Genomic DNA, 23,059 nt, shown 5'->3' with positions numbered 1-23,059 from the left:
ATATATGGCACACAACTCTTTTGGATCTCATTATGACAGATAAACATGAATTAACCACTAGACTTGAAGTTAGTGGAGGTTGCCTAGGGACCAGTGATTATGAACAGTTTTGTTTGCCCATACTGATGTAATCAAGAGGACTGTCAAAACTAGTAATTATATATCTAGGGGTGGGTGGGTATAACAGTCTGTATCCCTATGTTCACCCTTTCTACAAAACTATAATGGATTTTGTACAAATACGCCTTCTGAGATAATATTTGAAAATTCATGATGTGCTGATCATTATTATCCTACTAAAATATGTGTGGTAACATTGTATGTAAAGATAAGATTCTACTGTATAACATTACTAAAACATATTCCAAGTTTAGCAAACCAGGCACGAACCGGTTCCTCGAAGACAAAAGGCAAACTGATGCCTCAGCCAGGTGTTGTAAAAATCAAATGCACTATCACCTAATTAAGCAGCCATTCTTTGGCAGGAAAAAGGGTATGAGTGAGAAATTTGCATGTTGACAAAGAAACAGCTGGAAATTCCCATCCCACAGACATTCTGTCTTCTGAATCGTAGCTGGAGGGGATTCTCAAAGAGGAGGAAAATGATAAAAATGAAAAAAACAGACTCCCCAATGATCTCTCCCTTCATCTCTACTTACGGCATCAACACCATCTGAAGGACAAGGAAATCAACACTGAACTGGGGGAGAGGTCCTGGCGGAAAAGATTCCAGCCAGTAAGACTGCTAAAGCATATGGTGAGAGAAACCTTTGCTTTGAATTCCCTTAGCTGGTTAAGTTAGGTATTAGTTGAGTTGTTATCTTTTATTTCTTTGTAACCAATCCTGACCTTTATGTCTCATTACTTGTAATCATTTAAAATCTACCTTTCTGTAGTTAATAAATTTGTTTTATCTAAATCAGTGTGTTTTTGGATTGAAGTGTTTGGGAAACTTCATTTGAGATACAACATGATATGCACAAATCTTATTATTAATGAAATGATGGACTTTATGTAAGCTTGTATTGTCTAGGTGGGTACAGGGTAGTAAAAGACGTACATTTCTGAGGAAAGTCTGGAACTGGAATTTCTTGGTGTTGCTCTGTAATGTAGTTCATGGGTGGCTTGCTGGCTATAGCAATTACACAGCAAAGCTCACGGTGATTTACATGTTAGAGGCTGTGTGCGGGCAGAGGCTGTGTGTGGGAATACCAGGAATTATTACTCTAACCGTGAGGCAATGTAAAAGGTACCACAGGTTGGAGAATTGAGTGGACACAGCTGTCCATCTATCCAGATTGTACTCTGGGTAATGTCATTGTGTGTGCACGCACACGCACAGTATTCCAAAAGGGATAATTCCCCAAGTTGAGGAAAATTATGTGTGATTTGGGAGGAAAGGTATAAACAGAAATTTAACTTAAAATAAATTCTTTATGAAAAGGTTTATTAGATGGCAAAAGAGTCATGATTCCACAATCAAGAAAGAGGACAACTTTGGCTAAAAACCATCTTAGTTCAGTAATGAAGTGAAGGCAACAATTAGAAATCAAAAGATAGTGTATAATAAATGGGGGAAAGGGGAAAATAGAGAAAAATCAACATCAATTAGAAACTGAAGTTAGAATATTGATAAGGGAAGCTAAAAACATCAGGGAACCATCCATGGCTGGCAGGGCTAAGGACAATCAGGAGGTGTTTTTAAAGTACATTGGAAATAAGAAAAAATCCTAGCAAAGGTATAGACCCATTACTAGACAGAGATGGTAAAATTGTTCATAATGATGCAGAAAATGTAGAAGTATTCAACTTCAAATGTTCAGATAGCCTGCTGACATGGGTAATTGTAGGCTGTTTAGCCTGACATCAATTCTGGACAAAATAATGGAAAAGCTGATATGGGATTCAGTTGATAAATTATAGGACTATATATAATGCCAGTCAAAATAGTTTTATGGACAGCAGGTCTTATCAAACCAACCCAATTTTATTCTTTGAGATTACATGTTTGGTTGCTGAAGATAACCGTATAGCTATAATATAGTCTATAGTATTGCACAATATTCTGATTAAAACATTAGCACTACACATTATCAATAAAACACACTAAAATGGATTAAGAGGGATTAAGAACAGACAGATCTCAAAGTAGTCAGTGGAGAACAATCATCAAATGGGATTTTTTCTAGTGGCTTCCATTGGGATTGGTACTAGGTCCAATGCTATTCAAAGTTTTCATCAATAGTGTATAAATATAAAATTACTACTGATAAAAGTGGCAGATGACAAAGCTCTCAATCATGCAGAAAAATCTGGATCACTTTGTAAACTCAGCCATTCAAACAAAATGCATTTTAATACAGCCAAACGTAAAGTTATACAACTAGGAACAAGGAATACAGGCCATAGCTACAGAATAAGGGACTGTATCCTGGAAAGCAGTGACTACCAAAGATTTAGGAGTTATAGTGGACAAGCAACTGAACATGCACTCCAAGTGCAATGCTGTGGCAAAAAGAGATAATGTGATCCTTGGCTGTATAAACAGGGAATTATTGAATAGGAATAAGGAGGAGATAATTTTACTTCTGCATACAGGATTGGTGAGACAATACTGGAATACTATGTACATAGTTCTGGTTTTATGGATATCGAAAAATTGGAGAGGATGTAGAAAATGATTCAAGGGATGGAGAATTGCCTTATAGTGAGAGATTTTAAGAGCTCAAGCTGTTTAGCTACCAAAAAGAAAATTTAGAGGTGACTTGATTACAGCATATAAGTACCTTCACAGGGATAAAATACAGGATCCTAAAGAGCTCTTTAATGTAGCAAAAAAGGCAAAACAAGATCAATAACTAGAAACTGAAGCCAGACAAATTCAAATTAGAAATTAGGCAGAGATTTTAAACAATTAGGGTGATTAATTATTGAAACAAACTAATAAAGGAAATGGTGAATTCTCCATCCCATGATGTCTTCAAATCAAGACCAGATGCCCTTCTGGAAGAAGTTATTGGGGTCAATATAGGAGTAACTGGGAGAAACTGATTGACCTGTAATATATAGGACAGGCACACTAGTGATCTAGTGGCCCCTTCCGGCCTTAATGCAATGAATCTATCAGCTGCACCTCATATACTGCACATAAGCACAAGGCTCCAGAGGACACCAGAGGTGGCCCTAGGGATACTGCTAAGGGAAAAAATTCCAGGGACCATGCATATGGGAATGCACACACACCTAGAATGGAATCGATATGAGCAAGCACTCAAAGAAGAATAATGGGTAGGCTTGTGCATGCAGGAAGTTCTCTACAGCCTATAAATTTTAAAAGATAAATTGAAAGGTAAAGATACTAATTTGTAATTCTGCTTTTTTTTAAATTATATTTCACAGGACACTCTTTCTTGGTTCTTGTAGTTCCAACATGAGAGAAGCTTGAAATTCACATAAAACTCAGATTCTTAATCCACCAAGGTACTGACAGATGAGCATAAATCCCTCATATCGATCCTTCCAAATGTCAGTGCTTTAAGGTAAAAAAAAAAAAAAAAAAAAAAAATTGAGGAGTTAGGGGAGTTCACAGCCTGTGCCAATGTCACTGCCCCTTAAAAACCTTTCAGTCAGTTCTTGGAAGTGCATTAAGAAAGGTGGAGGAGGTAAGAATCTTGTGAATTGGTATCTTCAAAGAAGCAGAATTACAGGTATGTATATTTTCATCTTTTTTAAAAGATACAATCTGCACAATTATTTTTACTGCTGGAGAGTAATCTCTCAAAGGATACCTCAAAATATAAAGCATAATGATTAATAATGAAGCTGGCAGAGACAGAATGAAGGGCAATACCTAATATTATGCAATGAAGACTGAGAAAAAGCCTCTTATGAGCTACAGTAATACAAATAAAGAAATAAGAAATATTATCTGAGCAAGTAAAGAGTGTCAGGTTTCCCATCTGTCTGACAAGGACAAGAAGAAATGCTGGGAGTGGGCTAAGTCGTAACAGGCACAGAGATACTGCTCTATCCACAGGATGGAAGAAGATCAAAGCGGTTAAGAGGGAAGAAAAGAAATCTCAGCTGCTCAGAGAAGGGGAGAAAAAAAGGACTCAGCAAAGCAACAGAGAAGCAATGCAGAAGAAAGAGAAGACACGAACAGGGAAAAAGGAGAAAATGTAATCAGTGCAATAGACCAAAGCCTGGAGTCACAGGGCAACAAATTAGGCCTTGATTTCAGCCACACAGACAATTTCTGGGGAGAAAGGATTGAAACAGTGGAGACATATACTGCTGATTATGCCTAGGGATGAACATCATTTTAAAAGTGTTCTCTGCTAGTGCTTGGACCATGGATCTATGATGCCTTTGGGAGGAGAGAGATTGGGCCTGAGGTTTATGCACTAGTCAGTTACCTCAAAGGCAGTCATCTGAACCAGAATGAAAAGTAAACAATTTACTTTTCCAACCAAGCCACAATAGTCTACTTAGCAACTTCTAGAGCCTTACAACTTAGCAGCAGCAGCAGCTACAGTTGTTGCAAGCCAGAGTTTGATTTGATTTTAAGAGAATAATATTTGCAAGCTACAGGTCATAACCAGAGAATCTGAAGGCAATTATTTTCCCTGAAAAACAGTGATAGCTCAATTTGCCAAGAAAGCTATACTAGGTTTTGTAGCAAATAAACTACAATTTGGGTTACCTGCTGCTGCTCAAAAATACAATTTGATTGGATTTTAGGATGGAGACAGCTTCTCTCTCATGCTACCCAAAATGACTACCCAGTTTTTTTTCTGGTAGACTCCTTTTGAAAAGCCAAGAGAACTTAAGACAACATGAACTTGACCCTGGGTCTCACAAAAGGTCATTTTGTACTATCTGAGCTCAGCCCAGTAAAGTTTCAATCCCATCTCTTGCAATCTGCTATTAAAAACACCCATGTAATTATGGAGGAAAAGGAGAAACATTGCTCTGGTTTTCAGTCTTCATCTCTCCAGACTTAGCATGACAGGATCAGCTACTGCTGAGTTAAGAAGCATATCAGTCTCATCTATTATGGTGCTATTAGGACAACTGAACTTCTTCTCCACTAAGGTTAATTAATGCCTTTGCCCCAGAGGTACAAATGGAAAGTAATATTTTCATCACCAGTGAATGGAGATAGTGTTTCTTATCAAACAGTCTCCTCTTGGTGTCAGCTGCAAACAGCTTCTGGTTCGTTAGATCAGTCAACAGTATCTACTTCCATTGTCTCCCACTCAAAGAATATTTCATCTATCACTACCCGATTCAAGAAACACTAGTGAGAGTTTATCATCTATTGACTAAATGTAATTATGTTTTTCTTCCACATTACATTAGTGGCAATCCAAAATGCCTTGTGAGTAGGGCCAACTGTAGCATCTGTAGGACTTTTTGACACAGGAAGTTATAATCTGGTACCTTCTTATTTATCTAGAACACGATGTTCAGATTGTCCATTTAGACATGCTCTGTTTAGGACAGCATGACTGATAGCTCTCATCTCTGGAATATTCAAGAGCAGCTGTTCTTGGAGAGAGCAAACTCTCTGGGTGCAAAGTTCCTCTGTATGATCTCCCATTCATCCAAGATTTGATGCAATTTTAGTATAGTGTTTTAGATGCGATGGGGATAAGCACTTTATAAATGCCTACAGATAAATCTAAGTAATTCATTCCATACTGGTGTGCTTGATCAGCCAGCCATCAAGACAGGAGACCATGTGCATTCCCAGCCCATGCAAGCAGACTGTCATTACAGCCAAAAATTTCAAAAATATACAAAATGTTATTGTGGGGTTGAGATCCAGTCCTTTAGAGAGTCTGAACTTTTGGAGTATCCAGATGCAGAGTCTCTAACATACTAGAAGTTAGCCAACGTTCAAAGAGTGTCTCTCACCTTACAAACATATGGAAGGAAGGGCATGCACAGGAAGGCACAGACAACCAAGAGGTACAGATGCTGCAAGGTGTATCCCACATTTAAAGTATCAAACTGTAGCCAGTTATTGCTATAGATATATAGATATATACCAGGTAAGGTATAGGTATGGAATAAGGCAATAATACAAAAACCTACTGGCTTCAAGCCTGTAAGAAAATAGCTTAGCTAAACTAACTGAGGCCTAAGGTCTAAAGACTTGACATAATCAATTAACCAATAAGTGATCCTATATCATAAGTTGGCACAAGATAGAGTGCTGCACTAAGTAAACCTTGCTGAACTGCTGACAGGTAACCACAAGATATCTGCTTGGACCAGCTTTTGATATTTTAAATCAGGAGCATAAAGTAGACATTCAACCACAACAATGCCTTGGTAACTAAATGATATATATGCTAATAAGCTTGAGGTAAATGGCCTAGTAACCTATGAGAGAAGAGCACCCCAACATTAGTAGGGTGAGGAAGTAAAGATAAGGAAAAGAGGCTGAAATCCCTATTGTATATACATGAGGAATAAGAACATTGGCATAACCCATTATAAAGTTAGTACTCTACCAGTGTACCCCAGTGAGATTTCTGGGAATTTGTCAGGCCAAGGACAATTCGTGGGTTATCTCATCAATACTAGGCTCCCCAGAAAGGATGATGCGAGTATGTGAATCCTGGATGCTCTTATTATCTATTTTGCTGTGTTGCACTATTTGTGATATTGCTCATTGTGCTAATAAAACTATTACAAATTCAGAAATGGTCTTCCTCTCTCTCAAATTAACTGTAATACTGTAGCCGATCTAGAGGCAGCTGAACAAAACACATCATATTAAACTGAAAACTCTAAATAACAAATTCTAAAGAACTCTAACCAATAGGCAACAAAACTAAACTGAAAATTATAGGCTGCTCCATTCACCCAGTGGCATCAATGTTGCATCTCGGACTTACACAACAAAAACAAATCTCCTCTACACCAAAGGCACTTGAAGGTATGGATCCACTGCTGAGTTACACCAGTTTCAAAGACACTGAATTTTCATTTCTTTTTGCACATGCGGCCTCCTCCAAGGTGTGTCACCAACATACAACCTCCGCTGGCCCAGGCATCACAAGCAGATCTCCTGACATTTAAGATGTTCACTCTCCTCCAGGTAATGGTATTTTGCTATGGCTCTAAGTTCCAAGATGGCACTGGTATTTGTGCTTTTACCCCAGTGGTCCAGAAGAGACAGAATTACTGAGCTGCACAGACCTGCTTGAATTACCCCTTTCAAGCTTCATGAGCATTAAACATAACATCTAGCAGAAGCCAACTTTTGTGAGGATATCTCATCAGCTTAGATAGGCAAAGAGCTTATCTCCATGATGTGCTGGTAGTGAGTCGTTCACATTGTAAAGTTTGTCTTCTACATGCATCACAGAACACTAACACTACGTGCTTTAGATATGCCGTTTTAGTGGCATCCCTGTCATAACAGGATCAAGGAAAAAAAGAAAAAGACATCATGTAGGTGTATCAAACTTCAGTGTGAAGGACTGAAAGTGGGAACAAACTCTCCCTCAGCTGCACTAAGAACACAATCAAATACATAACAAAAGCAAGTGATGAAGTTTCAACAACGTCTCTCAGTGATGACAAATAAATTAAGTTCCCACAGCTCACATTTGAAAAAAAAAATTAAAGAGCAAGAATGTTGTGTGGGTAGTACACCTTTAAAGTAGGCTCTTTATATACCAAGATCTGATGTAAGAGTTCAGTGTTTTTCTGCAACAGCTCAGATACTCACTAACACATAACACACTCATCATCTGTAGCAAAGAAAACATCACCTGAATTTAGGTCCTAGCAGATAAGTAAAGGAGAGAAACTCATTTTCCAACTATTTTGTCTTGTAATTATTTATAAATGTAAAGTTCATAAGTTCATGTATGTGTTTATAGAAAGCTATTATAGCTTATCTTAAAAATAATTTGATCTAGAAAAATAAGAATAGATAAATAGATAAATAACCCTTCTATTATCCAGCTATTACTATCTATGGCTTTTTACATCTAACTGCTAATGCTGTACCCGTTTGCAAATAAGGTAACCGTGGCTCATATAATTTGCCTTCAACAATTTCTGAAATTGGAAATGTTTTTATGGTTCCTACTTTCTGAATTAGAATGCAAGTTTGCTCTCATTGCATCTTATCCTATAGCAGGCAAAATCATGAATCTGCAAATTGCCAACATTTTCTAAGGATTTCCTTTATAGCCTACATGAAGAAACCCAAGTTACCAGGCCATCTGAATCCCCTTGTGCTTTACTAGTGAGAAACCAAAAGTTATTTTAAAGCTATATTGCCAAATCTGATTATAAAAGTGGGGTTTTAAATCAATTCGATTTCCACTTAATTTGCTTTGACAATGTATTTTTGATAATTAGCTAACTCCAAATTATATTCAATTTTCAAACAGAGGTGGATAAAACAAAAATATAATTAGGATGAGTTATTGGGAAACAGGCATGCCACCAGTAATAAATAACTTAGCTCATATATAATGGTTTTCATCCATAGATCTTAGAGAGCTTTCCAAAGGAAGGTAAGTATCAGTCCCCATTTTACATATGAGGAAACTGAGGCACAGAGAACTGGTGTCAGAGTCAGAAATATAATCCACGCTTCCTGATTCCCAGTCCAGTGTCCTGCCCACTAAAGATCCTGCTGCCTCCCTATTCATATACATATATTAAAATGTTTGATTTTACATGGGAATATCGCAATTTAAAGATTTTAATTCACATCTAGAATAAATGATCTTTCAAATGAGTTATGGTATAACCTTCAAAACCCAAAAGAGGGGTTTAGGTTAGATTGCTCATTCAAACAGGGAGAATTAGTAAATAATAATGTAAAATTACAATACTAACGGGGATGAGGAACTTCTTGATTTCTTCCAAAGCATGTCCCATTCTGGCATATGCCTCTGCTGGTGGGGCAAATACTTCAATTAGAACATGCAGGTCATCATTTAGGTGGAAATACTTTGCTTCTCCACTTTTTCTCAATTCTTCTTCCTGGGACAGACAGAAAATTTCACTATTACAAACACTTAATCAGAAAAAGAGAAAAACATATAGTTCATTCACTTTTTGGTCTAAATACTAAATGGAAACATAACTGGACAGTATAAACTCATATTCTCTACTGCACTCGAAGCCAATGAAACTTTACATTATTGCTATTTTGTCTATCAAAGCATATTTTATAAAGTATACCTTACTCAGGAGACAGCTAATAGATAAGATTCTACCCTGAGACAATGACTGGTTCCTCTAACAGACAGAATTGTTTCCACTGTTTTAACTTGATTGAAATAAACTCACAGTATTTGTGAGTAACAAGAAAAAAAAAAAAAAAAAACTTTGTTCTGTTTACTGTTTCAACATTGAGGTTTTTGTTCTATTTATTCTTCTTCCTCCAATCTACATCTAGGTTGGCTGGAGAGAGGGCATAATCTTTATTAAATGGATGAGCACTCAATTCAATCTGTGTATGCTCAGATTTCTGGAAATGCTTAGCAGCCGAAAGGATAATTAAAATCATAATTTTAAAATAATAATTATGTCTGAAATGTGTTGTGATGACTTTTTAAACAAGCATTGAAAAAACAAGTGTGTTTTTAAAATCTTGACATATAAAGCACTGCTAACAGCATAAATACTGTTTCATTGTGCTATTAGACAAACAGCAGAGCATTCTACTAATCTAAGAATCCAATATAATTTGATTTGAAAATTTTACTGTCAAATTTCTGAAGCTCTAAAAAATATGCGATTCCTGACATTTATTCTATTTAGTAAGCACTGAATAGTGCTCTAACATCAAACATCTCTCTCTTTTTTTAATAAATCCACAAATAGTAGTTTTAATGACAGGTTAAAGATTTCTTATTTGTTCTTTCTGTGTCATAATTATGAGTTAAAGTTATGACAATTAGTTCTAGCTTATTGTAGGTAATTTTTGTTGTCAAATTTATACAATATGAATATTGCTAAATTGCTTTTCCAACCAAAGCAACACAATCTGATTAGTTGTTCAGAGCAGGAAAATTAACATACCATAATTAGCTGGCTGAATCTTGTCAGCCTTAACCATCATCTTGTCAATACAAATGCTGAAAAGGCCACAAAAATACATAGTAAAAACCTCCCTCAATTAATGTAACATCCTACCTAGTTTTCCTATACTGATTTAGTCTTAGGAAGGCAAACATTTTAGGCCTAAAGCCATAAAGGAACTTTAAAAAAAAAAAAGGAAAAGAAAAGAAAAAAGAAAAAAGAAAAGAAAAGAAAAGGTCCTCTTAAGCTAGTTCAACAAATCAAACTTCTCAAAATGCTAAAGAAAATTTCTGCTTAAGCGTCATTTTGCATGGCCCAAATGGGTAAAGGTGAGAGTACCAGGAATTAAATTAAAAATTGAGAAAAGTAAGTTGGATATCAAACAAACTTAACTGAGAACGATTAGATTGTATAATAGTCTACTTCAGGAAACAGCAGAAGCTTTTGAATAATTTAAGACTGGAAAACATACGATAGCGAATAATCCTGCATGATACCACATGACCTAACAGAAAAAAATTGATGAAAAGTATCTAGGATTCTCGAGGTGGTAGCAGGTTCAAAATACAAAACAAAAGGGATTTAATCAGCCTAATTTTAATAACGTGGTTAAGTAGATTTCAAAATCATTTTTAAAATCATAATAATAAGCAAAGTTTGCTCATACAGAGAGCTCACATGCTAATTTCATCCCTGGGAAATTTATTGGCTAAAGGATTAAAAACCTAATTATTGGAGTTGATAACACTAGTGTGCACAGCACTCGGATGTATTAGATCTTGAAAGAAAACATAATATATGTATTAGACTCTTAAAATAAAACTGCAGCTACATTGCTCAGATCAGGACTATAATAATTCACCTTTGCACACAATGTAATCTGTATTTTTAAATTATACGTAAGAAAAATAAAAGTTTAAACTCAGAGGTTAAGCTCTTCTCTTGCAGATATCTTAAATTCAATTCAGATTTCATAATCAGACAGTCTTTACTATTTAATCCTTTCAGGGATGTCAGCACTGTCCATTGGTTATTGGAGGAGGGCAGTCTATTATGGTTAATATGTTAAATATTTAAAATTGTAAATACTAAAGTAATTAATGTGCTGCTTAAATCAAGACAGAAACTGGTTTAGAACTTACACTTACAGGGCTTTTCATCCACAGATTTTAAAGTACTTCACATAGAAAGTTAAGTATTATAACCCCTCCCCCCTTTAAAAACAAACAAACAATTAAACAAAACAAAACAAAACAAACAAACAGATTTAGGGATCTTCCACCCTTAATCCACCATCATTTGACAGGTTGGAAATTTGAGATCAGCAGCAAAAGGTCCCAAAGTTCTAAATTCAGGAATATACTACAAGTAATAATTGCCATCCCACCCGCTGATCTTTCAGAACACACTATTCAACAAAAATTATGTACTTTTGTAAAATTGATGTAACATTGCTAACCATCATGAATGCCTAAGGAATGAAAGCAAAAACTATTTATCATTACAGGACTTTATTATCACTAGTGATAGCATACACACACATCCTTGGTTTTTTTTTTCATTTGAATTTGCTGATCATGAAAATGAAAGTGTAGTACCTCTGGCTAGTGGCATCATTAGTAGGAATGTTACCACACAGGAATTGCCAGACCATGTCAGAATGACAATTACCTGACAATATCAGATGATTCAGAGGAAAGGGTGAAATTCACAAGATAATTATAGGACAATGCTCTCATAAGAGAGATTTCTTGTCCGTTGCCACATACTCCAAAGAAAGATTACTTAAAAGGTATCTATAATTTTTAAAGAGTGTTTGTGTTCATATTTTTGGGATGCACTCCCTAAGTGACACTGAGCTTTGGGATTTTGAAAACAGTGCCTGCCTGTTTGTGCTGTACAAAAGCCCTCTTGCATTCTATCCATCCTTGCTCTTGAGCAAAACTTAGAGCACCGTACACTGATGCTTGTTACCTAAATATCTTTGATGGGCAATCCCACCTCTTTACAGTAGGTCCACTATACATAGCCTTACAGACCACTTATTGATCCTGTAGTCGGTAATGTAAACTGTCTGCAAACATCTTTTACTTTTCCCAAGGTAGAGGGTCACAAGATATATCCAACAAGCTAGACACCAGCTCCCACAAGGTCGCTGATTCCAAGAGAGTAGTTGGGAACAAGTACTCCTGTTTGTTGACAAGACATTTTTGTAATATTGTCCATTAGCACTTTTGTACTACATGGTCCCTGATTTAAGGCAGAAAGCAATTTAGAGCCAACCTGGTAGCTCCATTTTTCCATGAAGCCTGGTTCGCTGCTGTGACCCGTCTATACCTAGAATAGCCACCTGAAAATGCCAAGGTCAGGGCAGGCTGGAAAAGGAGAGCAGATTCTCCCAGCACTGGTGGGTGACACTGAAGTCAGACTTCCCCACCCAGTCACAAACAGTGCTTCTGATTCCCTACACTAGTTATCAAGAAGCCAAAATAAAGATATACACAGTCCCCTTTACTGCATTTCAGTCTCCGTCTCCCAATCAGCCACTAGGTCCAGTAACAAGACGAGCTATTTAAACTCTATGCTTTTTACCACAAAAGTTTCTCCTGACCTCAAAGGGTCATCCACAGTACCAGACCAATATAAGTTTAGATCTTACCCAAAATACCACACTGTCAGCCAATCCTTTAGTAAATAAAAGTAAAGGTTTATTATAAAAAGAAACAAACAAACCGTAAGAGAAATGTTAGAGGATTAAATCAATCAGATACATACAGATGATTTGAAAGTCCATATATATCAGGTTTCTAGAAGAACTGTGGAATTTGCAGGTTTGTATAGTCCTTTTGCTATACATCCAGTACCTGGGTGGGTCTCAGTCCTTTGTTTCACAGCTTCAGTTCAGTTGTAGAAGAGTTGATCCAGAGGTAGGCTGGAGACTAAAGATAATCTAAAGACTGGTGACTGAAGACAAAATGGATCTCGGGCAGCTGCCTTTTATGTCCTTTGATCTATGCCATGCTGCTGTGGAATTTTGCAGGAACCAAAATGGAGTCCAGAGTCACATGAGTAAGTCCTGGTGACTCATCAGGTATATCCCTGGCTTCTCCCCCTGGGCCCCTTGTACCTGTGAATTTCTTAATGGCCCATTAAGCAGGCTATCACGGCAGCCATCCTGTCTGGGGTATCGCCCAGACACAGCACAATTTGAAATACAGATATATCAAACATATCCATAACTTCCATTACACATATAACACATGAACATAAACATTATCATCTTACTTAGCACATTATAGCATTTCTAACAGTATCTGGCATGGCATATCTCATATGAATTATTATGATTTAGACATATTGATGTTAAATAATATAATAAATGCCCTGCCCCCCCATACAGCCAGCATGACAGCTGCTTATTTCAAAGACCATTCAGACTTCTTACATGGGCCCTAGCCCTGTGCCACTCTCAAAAAGAAAAGGTACAGATAAGAGAAACTGGTTATAGCATGCAAAATTTGAATTTCCTGGTGTAACTAATTTCCTTAAATCCATAATGGGACAATGGCAGTCTTTTCTTTGGGCGGGAGGGGAGTAGTGCCTCCAAAAGAAGCTCTTTCTACTGAGGCATGTCAGGGGATCCCAGACTTAATTAAAAAGGAATCTACCTCTGCCTGAGCAATGTCTACTGAAAGGAATCTGTGAAAGAGATAGGATAAGGAATTGAGAAGGGTATGAAGCACATTTTCAAATTAAATAATCTACAAATCCCAACAATTCCACTCCATGTATCAAATGGTCACCAAAGGTGGGGAAAAAGAAAGGCTAACAAACTGAGATTGGATCTAGGTTCCTAGGCAGTCATAAGATTTGAGAGCAGGTAGATGTAGAAGTTTACTATGCATCAGAAAACCCTCTGTAGGATTGTTCCCAATTCAAACTTCTCGGTTGCTGATAAACTGGGTCTTCTGGAGAGGTGGTTATAAGGAACCAGAAAAATGGTATTGCTTCTGAAATAAATGAAGGAGTAGAGCCTTCTTTCTCTGTCTTAGCCAAGTCCAGTTCTAAAGACTTTGGTCTTATTCATTTTCTGCAGAATCTTGTCAGTCTTGCTGCTAAATATACCTTCTTCATATACGAGTCTGTGCCTCAACAGGAGATCCAGACAACTTTAGCTGGGAGTACAATCAATGCATTATACAGACAATATCTGAAAATTGAGTCCCTCTGTGGCAATGTCCTTCACATTGTCTCTTGTTTCTTAAGATGATGATCAATCAGAGGTAATAGCCAACTCCTTAGCTGAAAATGGCATCAGACGATGTGGTCTATTAATTATCATAACTTATCACTAATGTTCCCAAGGAACCTCCCTGCCTAAGAAGTCAATTTTCCTGGCCTTACAGTCATACAAAGTTATGGCCACACACAGCACTCTGAACCCCATTGTCTAGTAAGAACAAAGATCCAGGCATTAAGTAAGCAAACAAGCAAACAAATATTGAAAGACCTGTTGAGAAGAGCTGTCTGAAAATTTTTCAACCATCAAAATGCTATTTCTTCTAAACTGAAGTGTTTTACAACAACACATTGTTACAACAACATTTTCTCCAGGAAGGTTCAGGATGGAATTTCTGGTCAAAACCTAGAGAAAGAGACCCCACCCAGAACAGTCAAGTGGTTAGGCCACTCACCTGGGATGTGGGAGAACTAGGTTCAGTCCCTGCTCTGAATTAGGCAGAGAAGGGGACAAGCCTGGGTCTTCCACATCGTAGCTACTGGGCTACAGAGTCAATTTCTTTTTCTGACCCAATTATTTATATAAAGAATAACAACTCTAAAAGCAAAGAGACAGACAGAGACTGACTCTATAGCCTGCTGATTATAGCACTCACCTGGAATGTGGGAGGCTCACGTTTAAAAAACAAGCAGAGAAGGGGCTTGAATCTGGGATCCACTTCTCAGGTGAGTGTCCTTGCTAATAGCTAATAGGCTATTCTGGGATGGGTCTCTCTCACTCACATTTTTTTGTGAAAAACTTAGCACGGTCTTGTCTTTGTTCAATATCAGAATGAAAAGAAATCTTGATACCTAGAAATTTTTCACAAAATGGAATTGTTCTCTGGCCAGCAATACCTCTGTAGAACTTGGTAGAAGTTAGCTAGCTGTCATTTCAGTGATAGCATGTGCAAATGTTGGAGTCAGCCAATTATCAGAAACTATGAGGTATCAGAAACTAAGGATCTGTCCTTAACTAGTATAAATTGGTGTAGTTTCTTTGATTTTAATGGAACTACAGACTTATACCAGCTGAAGATTTGGCCCAACACATCAGTTTTTTGTTTGTTTTTTTAAAATCTACTGTGTTCACCAGGTTCAAAGACTGCCATCTGCATTGAGAATTCCCGAAAGTGCTTAAAAATAACACTGATGAAGACGGAGGATGGAATTTTCAAAGCTATGGCTAAGAAGTATGAGTCCCATTGAAAGTTAACAGATTTGGGTCCTTAAGTAACTTAGGTCCACATCTACAGAGGTATTCAGGTGTCCACTTCTACTGAAATCTGTGTGTTAGATGCCTATACACCTTTGAAGATCTGGACCTTAGGCACTTTTGAAAACTCTACGCAGGACATTAAGATAAGAAGATAAAACAACGTCCTAGTCAACAGAAGATTAATCAATGGCACTCATATTCCTTCATTTCCATTTGATCCAGAGAAGTCATCATCAACACTAGACATAGGTGAAGGAAAGGGAATGGGAAGAGAGGATCCACAAACGATAGTGGTAAGGATAGAGATGGTGATGGCACCCTAGTTCTTCTGGAAAAGAGAACTGAGAGTTACAAAAGCAGGATTGCAAAATAATTTCTTTTAATGTCCTTCCCAAAAAGGTTTTAAGGCAGGCGCTTGCCAATATAGCCGTAATACTGCATTAAACAGATTAAACAGAGGGCAAGAAAAGCCCAAGAGACACCATTCTGACCTTGCTCACATTCCTTAAGGACATCAGAGGAAGGAAGAGTTTCTGTAACACCTTCAACTAAGCTGGGATGTGCAGGTGCTAGTTCAAACTGTGAACTCTTTGGGTAGAGAATGTCTTTTTACTGCACGTTTTGTAGTGCATTTAATAAATAAGATACTGATGAGAAGCCACAAAACTCAAAGTACTACTGTAATAAAAATTATATATTATATAATACAATCTTCCCCCCACAAATCAAATTCCTCAAAAGTTGCTTTAAAAAAACTATGCAAAGTATATTGTATGGAATTATGCGCGTGTTTTTAAGAAAAATGTTTCAAACAGGCAACTCTCACAGCCAGAATTAAGTGTAGCTTGCATCACTATCTACCTTGGCTTTTCTGATGGCCATCACCATAGAATCTGTAATTATTTTCTTGGGATGCAATCAATCACAATATGCCAGTGATCTAAATTTTCCTCCCTGCTTACTTTCAGACAGTCAGAATTAGGTTCCTTTTTGGTTTTAAGAAACTGCCTCCTTTTCTCTCCTACTGTTACATTTGTTTAACATGAAATACATGTCTTTATTTCCAGTGCCTTTGAATGGCTATGCATATTACAAGTTTTAGGTCTGTCTGTGATTAAATTATTTCCTCAGACATTAAACATTCTGGAAAGTTCATGATATAGGCCCCAGTACTAGATTAGCTATGCGGCGGGCTGACACATAAGCTCATGCTGAGCCCCACTGACTTCACTGAGTATCTTCATGCATTTAGGGGCTTGCCTACGTGAAGCTCACTGCAGAATCCAATGGCTAATATGGAAAACAGACTACATCTGAATCTGCCCCAGAGTAACATATGCTTTGTATTATATTTATATTCTGGGTCTTCTAGACTTTTTCCCCTTCCCCAAACTATGCTGAGAAAACTAAAGGAATGTACATACCACGTCATACGATGCATTAAAATGTTTTAGCTATTTGGTTTACCTTGGCTTTGTCCCTCATGGAACCTTTTCCCAATATAGACATTTTTGTCAATGTTTCTTCCTGTAACCGTTTCAGTGAATTGCCACGTGGACCCAAAAGTTTTCCCACAAAGTTGAACTGTAAGGAAACAACAAAAAATGCAATAAAAATTGTAACACTGAGGAGCTGTAATCATGCAAGATTCCTGCAAGGTATGAAATATATGCTAAATAGTATTTTGTTGTAGCTGCAAACAAAAAATATATTAGATACCACCATTTCAGTGGCTTCTCCCATTGTACAGAAATTTACTATCAATATACAAAAGAACTTTCAAATACCATAAAGGGAACTCAATTCATGTTCAGCTATATTATTTTAGATTTAGAACGGATAGAAAAAAAAAAACCCTAGGTACCTTTGGCCACTGCCTAAATGCCCAGTTCAGTATAAAAACAAAACCAGAAGCAAACTCCACCATATAGAGAAGCAACCAATCAAGTCTTTTTAGAAAATAAGAACAAGTAGTTTATTCTCCCTAAAAATGATCTATGAAGCAATTACACCCTCCCTCCCGCCCCCCACCCCCCAAAAAAAACACCTCCATAAGATGATGAACCCTTACGATCAACAGGTTTAGGCCATTTCAAAAAATCAAGAACTGTTATGGAGAACACCCAGCCAGCAGCTCCCACTTGTTAATACCAAGGAGCTCAAGCACCTAGGTTGATCTGAACTGCAATTTGTTGGAAAAGAAATACAATAGCATAATGATCAAAATGCCTATATTTTTTCTATATGGCTGAGTGTCTCTTCTAGAGAGGTAATACTGAAAGGTAATTTATTGCAGGAGTTATTTTCTCAGACACTGACCAGGATCCTTTTGTGAACCCATGATTAGCAAGAATGGGAACCTGATACTGGCGTAGTCAACAAACATATAAGAAGAATATACCAAAAATATGAAATCTATCAGGAGCAGATCAATCTTAGCTAGATTATTAATATGAAATAAAATTTTATCAAAAAACTCAATCTGTCTCTAGTCAGGATTTCCAAGAATTCCTTATAAGATGTCACAAAATTTTCCATAGCTTTAAGTTTCCAGTCTTCTACAAGTTACATATTTAAACATGGTGCCAGTTAGTTGATACCCTCCTTACAGATTTAATGTTTTTAGTTAATCATCACTGCTTAAAAAAAAGTAGCCTTATATTTAACATGTAAAAAAATCTCCATTCCAGTTTAATAGAATGTCAGGTCATTAGTTCGAACCATACCATGTTTTGATGGATTACAAGGCTACTTTTGTAGCAACAGAACAGTTAGAAACACAGAGCCAGGTAAGCAATTAGAGGAAGTAATATTTAAAAAAATCTTCAATGCATATCTAAATAAAGTTTATTTATTTACAGTTAATCATGCTGAAATCTATTTCAGAATGTCAAGTGCTTATGTTTTGATATAAATCAGAAAACAGAACTTTAATACTTATCCAAACTATCAATTAGAAATATTTAGGCTCAATTTTCTCAAAACCATTTGATAAAAGTAAATTATTTAGTCAACTGAATACTATATTATTTTTTCAAAACACATAATATAAAACTCAATATTGCTTTTTGTAGTCTTCCCACATAACCCTGTACAGTTAATACTATTTACAAAATTAAAATAATTTTAATTCATACTTAATTATAGGGAACTTCACTTCCCTTTGAAGGCATTAAGCTTTTCCAACTCATTTTAACCCTCAGCTCTCCTAACTAGCAGGCATTAGATTCAAAAAGAAGAATTACATTTCTCTTATGCAAAGAACAAAAACAAAAAACACACTACACTTTATCCTGAAGGAAGTAAATTCCACCTCAAATACACCACTCTCAAATCTCTGCAATATTCATATAAAAGAGAAAACAAGCAAAACAAATCAGAACTAACATAACTAAAAATAAATTAGCTACACTACTCAATTGCAAAATGCCTAAATGTACAAGCTAGCCATCATGTGCAAGGTAAGTAGGCGACATCTCCTAGTCAACATATCATTTAGTGCTCAAGGAACTATGTTAGCTAGGCCCTTATGGTCAGATCAAACAACGTCTCTCTGTGCTCTGAGAAGCTCTAAATACATTAGATCTCTCAGGTTTCAAAACTGTCATATCCATGCTGCAAATTTTTAAAGTTTTGATGGTTTGAAGATATAACACAGCTAGAGACAGCTTAAAACTCAGAGAAGATTAAAGTTTTAGTGACTAAAATAGGGTCCACAAGCCAGATCCATTCTCAAGGACCCTTTCCTGCAACATATCCCAAGCACCAGAATAGACTACAGGTATATTTTTTTAATCTAGTTTGTGATTCTGTTCATATTAAAAGAAAAAACTGCAACCTAGCAAAGGTAATAAGTAAACCCCCTACAAAAAAATGGAAAAAGCATGGAAAAAGAACATTTGCTCCAAATGGGAATTTAATTTTCCAAACTAAACTATTCAACTAAAATGCCTGAAAAAAACTAGACCGGAAAGAGATCTTTATTAGAAATTCAGTACATGATATGAACCCTCATGCTCCAAGGCATAAATCAACCACTAATTTATTATTATTTATATTGATGTATAAATGTGTAAATGTGACCCTACTCTAAATTACAGTGGAAAATGAACTCCCACTCCATAGCCCTGGGAAACAGGGAAACACAAAAGTGACTTAAATCCATCCACCTTTGTGCCCAGGTCTCCAGCTAAACTGTGCAGAGTTCCAGCGTAGCAGAGGACCTGGGAAAAAGACTCTGATTTCAGCTGTTATTCAATTAAATGCCTGAAAAACACTAAAGAAATCTTTCTTTGTTAAAGATATAAATTTCTTAATTGCAGATGCATGTGTTAAAAAAAATAAAATCACAATGTAAATTTGAGACTTCTGAGACTTCCAGCAATACCAGAGAGAACTAGATTTGATATTTCCTGATATTTCCAAGGTTGAAGTCAAAAATAAGTACAATTATTTTTTAAACCTTTCAGACCTTTCTTCTACACATCATAAAGGATTTCCCCCTCATTCTGAAGGTCACCTTTAACTGCAGAATAACTTCATTTAAAATTTATTTAGAATGGTTAAAAACATAATAAGACTGTTCATTTTACGTTAATGAAGAATAATCTTATACACTGTAAACATTACTTCAAAAGACAAGTTTCCACTTGAAAAGATTCTGTGTTAAATGTATTTTGAAAAACAACTCTCAGCACCTATATAGTGCACCAGTTTAACCTAATCATTATGCAGACTTACTTTTTACACAACCCCCTAATTGAAAGTGTGCCTAGCTGAACAAACAGGATTAAAGATATCTCTTTATTTTAACACAGTATCCCTTTAATAGGAAAACATATCTGTCTTACCTGAAAATTTCCTTTCTTGGAATAATGAGATCCACAGATCCATGAGATTGGATGCACTACTCAATGCAGCCCTGAAGGCAGACCAAAGCCTGTCAATCAGAGGCAGGGGAGGGGTGACTCCACCACTAAGAAACCACCAGTTGAGACACTTCTATAGCATTTGAAAAAACTTAGCACTCTATATTGATAAGGAAAATTAGGCATTAAGCCTAACAGAACAATTCTCCAGCACAGCAAGGAATGCAGTGAATGATAAACTTGAGTGCCATTTAATAATCTGATATATTTGCCCAATTAACAGCCCATTTAGGTTGGGTTGGATCTGTGAAACTCATTACTCCAAGAAAGAACATTTTCAGGTAAAACACAGATATATTTCCCTATTCTTATTCATAATGAGATCCACAGATTTATGACATTGGGATTTTCATAGCAGTGTCCAGTAGGGGAAATATTACACAGTTGTGTACGGATGCAAAAGAAGATTATCCCTTTCTAATAGTTACAGGGATACAAAAGCAAGGAGCACCCCTCTATTGAAGGCAGCATCAGATGATGACTGTGGAATTTGAAAGTGGTATGAACAGTTGGCCATGTGGCTGTTTTCCAGATTTCCTCTTATGAGGAGTATGATCTTTCTGCCCATAAAACTGCCCTGATCTGAGGGAGTGAGTTCTGATACTAAAATATTGAGTTATGCTTCTTTGACTCATTTGCTTCTGAGATACAAATATCTCGGCCACCTGGAAATGGAGAACTCTAAAGCCTTCTTTCCCTTTGACACAATACAATAAAGCACAAACAAAACATTTGCCTTTTTGACCTGAGCTGTGCGGTTAATATATACCTTTTCAGCTCAGCAGACAGCCAAAGTAAGCACAGTTTCTCTTTGGGATGAGATAGAGATGTGCTGAAGAATGGAAGAATAACTTCCTGTGCTGTGTAAAGACTGAAGTTTATCTTTGGTATGAAGATAAGGTCGGATCTGAACACCACTTCAGCTTTATGGAAGGTGCAATATTGAGGTTCCAGAAAAAGAGCTCCCAACTCAGACACGCTGTGAATCGAAATGATTGCAATCAGAAAGGCCACTTCAGTGGTTAGAAACTAATAGGGCACTTTCAAGACAGGTTAAAAGAGAAGACCTATAATGGCACTGAGAACCAGGTAAGATCCCATAAAGGAACTTTAGGCACATCCAGAGTATGTAGAAGAGAAGGTTACCCACCCTGTCCAGTAACTGAGGATCTTCGAGATGTGTCCCCCCCCATGGGTGCTCCACTATAGGTGCGGCAGAGCCTTTGCATCTGGAATTGGAGATCTTCAAAAGCAGTGCCGTTGGACCGCACAGGCACACTCCTCTGCCTCGCTCAGTGTGCAGGAAGTACATATAGCACTGTGCGGTCCAACCACCCTCAGATCCTTCTCTGCCAGAGAACCTATACGTTACGCTTTGAAGCAGAGGAGAGAAGGGCAAGTAGTGGAGCACCCATGGGGGGAGACAACTCGAAGAAACTCAATTACTGCATAGGGTGAGTAAGCTTCTCTTCAAGTGATGTCCCCCTAGGCGCTCCACTGGAGGTGGACTACAAAGCAATGCCCTTAGTGGGAAGGTGGGGTATTCGGAGCAGCTTGTACAGCACAGGACAGGACAGTGTGTCCAACGATAGTGTCTGCAGAGGAGTCCTGCATAATAGCATAGTGTTGGGCAATGGATCTGAGGATGCTCATGTGGCCGCCTTACATATGTCAGTAACTGGAATATTGTTGAGGAATGTGATGGAAGTAGATAGGTATACTATATTTGTTGAGGCCAAGTTGGGGTTATTAATATTATGTGGGATTGGTCCTCCTGAATATTGCATATGACTCAGAACAGGAGGGGAAAACAAGGGAATGCATACAGTAGTGGTCCGTTTCAAGTCTTGAGAAAAACATCTCCCATTGATCCCCTCCCAGTCCTGCCCTGGAATAAGACTGGGGGCAACAGGTATTCCATTGAGTGGCGAAAAGTCTATGGCAGAATGGTCCCATTGGCGGAATATGGGTCATAGAACTCTGATGTCCAGTTCTCATTCGCATTCTCAGGAAAAGGTCCGGCTCAATGTATCCAACGTGATATTTTGATGTCCAGGGATATGTGACCAATCCCAAATAAATCATCCCAGCCGGGACTTTGTCAAGCCAGGCCTTAAAAACCACTAAAGATGGAGATTCCACCACCTCCCTAGGTAACACATTCCAGTGTCTCACCACCCTCTTAGTGAAAAAGTTCTTCCTAGACCTCTCCCCATTGCAACTTAAGACCACTGCTCCTTGTTCTGTCATCTGCCACCACTGAGAACAGCCTACTTCCATCCTCCCTGGAACCCCCCTTCAGTTGAATGCTGTTATAAAATCCCCCCTCTTCTCTTCTGCAGACTAAACAAGTCCAGTTCCCTCAATCTCTCATGAGTCATGTGCTCCAGCCCCCTAATAATTTTTGTTACCCTCCTCTGGACTCTCTCCTGGTAATGGGTGCACTTCTGAGGAACATATTCCTCCCCCCAGACAGTGAATGCACTCTGCATGGCCATTTGTTATCGGGAAGGCAACCGCACAAAAGATGCGAGATGCACCTTTTAAACCAGAGAGAATTGAGCATAAG

The 23,059-nt window shown here is 37.4% G+C and overlaps 1 protein-coding gene across 8 annotated transcripts in view; it reads right to left on the bottom strand.

The window, feature by feature from the left end:
* The window catches only part of KHDRBS3 (KH RNA binding domain containing, signal transduction associated 3), a 205,970-nt gene that overhangs the window by 88,734 nt on the left and 94,177 nt on the right, over positions 1-23,059 (bottom strand). For 6 of the 8 annotated variants that reach the window (XR_010916904.1, XM_067531684.1, XM_067531676.1 and 3 more), the window contains 2 exons: positions 17,030-17,146; positions 8,866-9,021 (listed from right to left, as the gene is read on the bottom strand). Coding sequence is in view for 7 of the 8 variants with exons in the window: in XM_067531684.1 (XP_067387785.1) it covers positions 8,866-9,021; positions 17,030-17,146 (273 nt within the window). In the remaining variant the exon portion in view is untranslated. The remainder of the gene's footprint in view (positions 1-8,865; positions 9,022-17,029; positions 17,147-23,059) is intronic. The other 2 variants (XM_067531704.1, XM_067531722.1) reach the window with 1 other exon arrangement.

The sequence above is a fragment of the Emydura macquarii genome, unplaced genomic scaffold (assembly GCF_026122565.2).
Source record: "Emydura macquarii macquarii isolate MOO-44397 ecotype Brisbane River unplaced genomic scaffold, CSIRO-AGI_Emac_v2 contig_369, whole genome shotgun sequence".
Taxonomy (NCBI): domain Eukaryota; kingdom Metazoa; phylum Chordata; order Testudines; family Chelidae; genus Emydura; species Emydura macquarii.
The sequence above is the reverse complement of the archived record's forward strand: the minus strand, read 5'-3'. Positions and strand labels throughout refer to the sequence as shown.